Source organism: Lactuca virosa, chromosome 2 (assembly GCF_052849685.1).
Source record: "Lactuca virosa cultivar CGN04683 chromosome 2, Lactuca_virosa_CGN04683_v6, whole genome shotgun sequence".
Classification (NCBI taxonomy): Eukaryota; Viridiplantae; Streptophyta; class Magnoliopsida; order Asterales; family Asteraceae; genus Lactuca; species Lactuca virosa.
The window spans coordinates 248,252,647-248,258,635 of record NC_136427.1 but is presented as its reverse complement, the minus strand read 5'-3'; the positions used below and the strand labels follow the sequence as shown (position 1 = coordinate 248,258,635).

Sequence of the window (5,989 nt, the reverse complement as noted above, 5' to 3'; positions counted from 1 at the left end):
AGGGGTTACAGAAACAATCACCACAAACTCTCTTCAAAATTCGTTCTTCCTGAAGATGAAGGGGACATAGAAATTTCGACAGATTCAAGAGTACTTCTTGGATTGATTGTTGTATCCTCTAGACAGATCCCTACCAGGGAAATTTCTGTCTTAGGACACTGCAATTTGCAGGCCTCAATCTACATAATTTCGTTTATTGTGTTTCTGTTGTAAACGTAAATCTTCAAGTATGTTTTCTGTAAACTGATTCTTGTATATTACATACATATATTTCAATTTCGTTTGTTTTATTTCTATTGCTCTTGTTGATTGTATACTTCTGTCATAACAATCTAAGACAGAAATCAAAGAGTGAAGAATGGATCAAAATTCCATCATCAAAACACATGTGGAAAAGCCTGAGAAATTCAAAGGCTCAGATTTTCGGAGATGGCAATAAAAGATGTTGTTTTATCTAACAACTCTTCATGTTTCCAATGTTCTCACTGATGATTCTCCCTCTCCTCCCACTGGGACAACTACTGCAGAAGGAGTAACACCACCCACTGCAGCCCAATTGGCAGAACACCAAAGGGCTGTGGAAACTTGGAACACAAATGAATATAATTGCAGAAATTATATTCTAAATGCCCTGGATGATTCCCTCTATGATATCTACTCTACCATCACTACTGCAAGAGAGATATGGGAATCACTAGAAAAGAAATATAAAACAGAAGTGGCATGTTCCAAGAAATTCGTGATTGGAAAGTTCATGAATTTCAAGATGGTGGATACCAAATCTGTCCTCAAACAAGTGGAGGAAATTCAAGTCATTGCACATGATCTTGAAGTTGAAGGTATGGGTATAAACTCTAACTTTCTTGTTGGTTCAATCATTGAAAAACTTCCTCCTTCTTGGAATAATTTCAAATTATATCTTAAACACTTAACTGATGACATGAGTTTTGAGCAACTTGTGTTGAGAATTCATGTGGAAGAAGATAACAGATTGAATGAGAAGGCAGATGCAAATTCCTTGGAACCAAGTGCAAACTTTGTTGGAGAAGCAAGTACTTCAAAGACAAAACACAACAACAAGAAAGGGAAGCAAGGCTCCAAAAACTCTTCCAAAGATGGCAAAAATCATGGCCCTAACAAGAAGAATTTCAAGAAGAATTCTGGTCCATGCTATGTTTGTGGCAAAATTAGACACAAGGCCAAAGATTGCAGATTCAGGAGGGGTCAAGGAGGAAATAATGGAGGAAACAATGGAAACAATGGTGGTAATTCTGGTGGAGGAAATTCTGGTCAAGCCAACATGGTTGAATCACCAAATCAGTTTGTTGCTGTGATTCAAACCAACATGGTTAGCAATTATGTGGATTGGTGGATTGATACTGGAGCCACAAGGCACATTTGCAACTCCCGAACTATGTTTTCTACATACCAGAAAGTCTCAGATTCTGAACCAATGTTTATGGGGAATGGCTCTACTACAAAAGTTGAAGGAAAGGGAAAAGTGAAGCTGCAACTGACTTCTGAAAAAGAACTCATTTTAAGTGATGTTTTGCATGTTCCTGAAATTACTAAGAATTTGATTTCTGGTCCTATTCTTAGTAACAAAGGTTTCAAACTTGTATTTGAGTCTGATAAGTTTGTTCTCACCAAGGGTGGGGTGTATGTTGGAAAAGGATACCTTAGTGAGGGTCTCTTCAAAGTCAGTGTCTTACCTTTGTACTATGGTGTTGAAACACCAAACAATGTTGTAACCAATGTTAATGCTAATGCAATAATGGGCACTACTAGCCCCTCTTCTATGTATATGCATGATCCTTCAATTTTGTGGCATTCTCGTTTGGGACATGTCAATTTTCGTTCTATTCAAAGAATGGCAAAACTTGGCATGTTACCAAAATGTACATTAGATAAAAACAGAAAATGTGAGGTTTGTGTAGAATCTAAATTTTCACAACATCCTCATAAATCAGTTGAAAAATCTAATGAAATACTTGGCGTAATCCACTCTGATTTATGTGATTTTAGAGCAACACCTACAAGAGGAGGAAAGAATTATTATATATCTTTTATTGATGATTGCAGCAAGTATTGTTATATTTATTTGTTAAATACCAAAGATGAAGCCTTGAATTATTTTAAGAATTACAAGGCTGAAGTTGAAAATCAACTTGACAAAAAGATCAAAATTCTAAGGTCTGATCGAGGAGGAGAATATGAATCCAAAGACTTTGCTGAATTTTGTTCCTTAAATGGTATTATACATCAAACAACTGCTCCATATACTCCTCAACAAAATGGAGTGGCAGAAAGGAAGAATAGAACATTGAAAAACATGATTAATTCAATGTTAATTACTTCTGGAGCACCACATAATTTGTGGGGAGAAGCATGTCTTGCAGCAAACTCAATTCTTAATAGAATTCCTCATAAAAAGAGTGATAAATCACCCTATCATCAGTGGAAAGGGAGGTTACCCTCTTATAAAAGGATGAAAGTGTGGGGTTGTCTTGCTAAGGTACAAGTACCTCTTCCTAAGAGGACTAAACTTGGACCAAAAACCATAGATTGCATCTATCTTGGCCCTGCCATGAATAGTGCAGCCTATAGGTTTCTTGTGTTTAAATCACATGTTGATGATATCCATAACCAAACCATCATGGAATCAGCAGAGGCTGAATTCTTTGAAAATATTTTTCCTTTTAAGGATAAAGGGAAATAGGTTACCTACTCTAGGAAAAGACCTCTAGATGATGGACTAAATGATACCATTCCAGACAGAAGTTTACAATCAAATGAAGAGAGTTCTTCTAAGGTTCAAGAAGAGAACTTAGAACCCAGAAGAAGCAAACGGGGCAAAATTGCCAAAGATTTTGGACCTGATTACATGACCTATGTAGTGAATAAAGAACCACAAACTTATAAGGATGCTATGGATTCTTCTGAAGCTCCCTTTTGGAAAGAGGCAATCAAAAGTGAGATCAATTCCATTGTGCAGAATAACACTTGGAAATTGGTAGATTTGCCACCTGGGCAAAAACCAATTGGGCACAAATGGATTTTCAAGAAGAAGTTTAGACCTGATGGTACCATTGAGAAGTACAAAGCTCGTTTAGTAGCTAAAGGGTATCGTCAAAAAGAGGGTCAAGACTTCTTTGACACCTATTCACCTGTTACAAGAATTACATCAATTCGCACATTAGTAGCAATTGCAGCCATTCACAATTTGGAAATACACCAAATGGATGTGAAAACTGCCTTCTTATATGGTGAACTAGATGAAGAGATATATATGAACCAACCTGAAGGGTTTGTGGTTAAGGGTCAAGAAAGCAAAGTTTGTAAGTTAGTTAGATCACTCTATGGACTAAAACAGGCTCCAAAGCAATGACATGAGAAGTTTGACAACACATTACTCTCTAATGGATTTAGAATTAATGAATGTGATAAATGTGTTTATGTCAAACAATACAAGAATGCTTGTGTTATCATATGCTTGTATGTGGATGATATGCTTATAATGGGTACTAATTTGGATGTGATCAATCAAACCAAGAAAATGCTACACTCCTCCTTTTCCATGAAAGACTTGGGAGTAGTAGATGTGATCCTTGGTGTAAGAGTTCAAAGAAGATCAGATGGTTATACTCTTACTCAGTCCCATTATATTGAAAGTGTACTTAAGAAGTTTGGACACTATGATGACAAGCCGGTAGTCACCCCTTTTGATCCTTCAAGTCATCTTAAGAAGAATAAAGGTGATAGTGTAGCTCAGTTAGAATATACTCAAGTTCTTGGTAGCTTAATGTATATTATGAATTTTACTCGACCGGACTTGGCTTATAGTGTAAGTAGATTGAGCCGCTACTCCCACAATCCTGGGAAAGATCATTGGTATGCATTAGTGAGAGTGCTTAGATATTTAAAGCATACAATGAATTATGGATTGCATTACACGAGATATCCTCCTGTTCTTGAAGGGTATTGTGATGCAAATTGGATTTCCAATACCTTAGAGGCAAAATCCACAAGTGGATATGTGTTCACTCTTGGTGGAGCTGCTATCTCTTGGAAATCATCTAAGCAAACTGTGAATACTCGTTCTACAATGGAAGCAAAGTTTGTTGCTTTAGACAAAGCTGCTGAAGAAGCAGAATGGCTTAAAAGCTTCCTAGAAGGTATTCCTCTGTGGCCTCAACCTGTTACTGCCATTGGCATACATTGTGATAGTATGGCTGCTCTTACTAGAGCACAAAGTCAGATATACAATGGCAAGTCGAGACACATTAGGCGCAGACATATTACAATAAGAGACTTGCTGAAGAATGGAATCATTTCCATTAGTTACATAAAGTCAAAGGAAATTATAGCTAATCCCTTGACAAAAGGCCTTAGTAGAGAGCAAGTTCTCTTCACATCGAGGGGAATGGGCTTAAAGCCAACACAATGAGTCACCACCTGGCGGAAACCTAACCTAGCAACATTGGAGATTCCATGGTCTAGGTGTTGGGTTTTGAGCATTCTAACACTCCTAAGTGTACATGCAACCCTAAATACCTTGGATCTATGTTTTCTCTATTATACATGCAAATATGATTATCCAAGGTATTATCCTAACTAGCATACCAAAACATTGATACTAGGATAATAAAATAGATAGAATACATACCTTGTTGTTGTTGCTTGACTCCATGAAGCTTGAGAGCCTAGTGCCCCAAGTGTGACACCTCAAATGGTTCACACAACATCATGAACTCTTGGAATAACCATGAGAAGAAGACATACATGTTCAAATTGGCTAGCCCTCTTACATATGTATCACTAGTGCCCATTTCTTGAACTAAAGGGGTTCTTATATAGTGTGGCTATTAGGGTTACACCATGTAACTCATGACTTTACCCATTCCTTATGCTCCATGGGTTTTAACCTCAATGGAGTATCCATGGATCACCACATGGGTTAAACCCAACATAAAGGAATCTTGGATCATAAGCCCACATATATAAGAATGAATGATTTACACAATCAATCCCCATATATTTAATTAGTCTCTTTTTGATCACTAAATTAAGTCCAAATTAATTATTGATCAATACTAATTAAATAACATGATTTCATATTAATATATTAGAACTTATAATATATTAATATGTCACAAAATGTCTTTTCCTCATAAACGGTCTATCCAAATGTTCTGATGCCATGCAACCCAAATGGACCATGCCGAGTCGGGTCAAGTACATACCAATTATAGTTATGGACTTAGACACTAATCCAACAGTCTCCCACTTGGATAAGTCTAAAACTATTATTGCGTATGACTTCAGGAACCAACTGGCAATCGTAGCTCTCAAAAGCCGCTGTCGAACTCTGACCTTGTAGATGAACTCTGACCATTGTCAATGACTTGTCCATTAGATAAGGGATCATATATTCCTCCATTCTAGATATCATATGGACTGAGACATGGATTATAATCATTCTCTCTGTCCATTTGTTGTTTCCCGATTTCTGATTTATGACGATTGACTAATTGAAAAAATCAAATCAGTCCTGGCTCGGCCGAGCACTTCCATTTGTCATCATCAAATCATCGAGGGGCCCACAGATATCGCTTTTATCCCGAAGGTAAAAGGAATGGATAAACTTCGACTCATATGGCTTGTTCTACTACTTGTTGAATCATACACAAAGGCACGTTTTATAACACTGAGTTACCGAATGCGTTTTCGTGCAATCAATGTACAACCAACTCATAGTAACAACTCATATCTCTAGGTTTGAAGAATATAAGATATTATCGTCTCATGATCACTCGTGATAAAATCCATGAAGTGATTCCAATGAGCGCGGGTTGAATCCAATACTCAGAACTTATGAGCACTCATGAGTGTTGTAGCCCCTTGTCCAACATCTTAGACCTCTACAAGCCAACCCATGACAGTCTTGATTCATATCTACTTCCAACATATGACCGACTGTGGATAGTTT

The 5,989-nt window shown here is 37.2% G+C and overlaps 1 protein-coding gene across 1 annotated transcript; it reads left to right on the top strand.

Moving 5' to 3' along the window:
* Positions 1 to 442: 442 nt before the first annotated feature.
* Positions 443 to 3,388, top strand: LOC145158390 (uncharacterized). Its single transcript, XM_079077294.1, has 2 exons — positions 443 to 1,927; positions 2,720 to 3,388. Exons 1-2 carry the CDS (start codon positions 443 to 445, stop codon positions 3,386 to 3,388), a joined length of 2,154 nt encoding a protein of 717 aa, XP_078933420.1.
* Positions 3,389 to 5,989: the final 2,601 nt, after the last annotated feature.

Bases quoted from the DNA above. Each gene is read 5' to 3' on its own strand.
- LOC145158390 (XM_079077294.1), top strand. From the start codon at position 443: ATGTTGTTTTATCTAACAACTCTTCATGTTTCCAATGTTCTCACTGAT. The intron at 1,928-2,719 runs GTTTGTGTAGAA...AAAGGGAAATAG, and splicing joins ATAAAAACAGAAAATGTGAG to GTTACCTACTCTAGGAAAAG.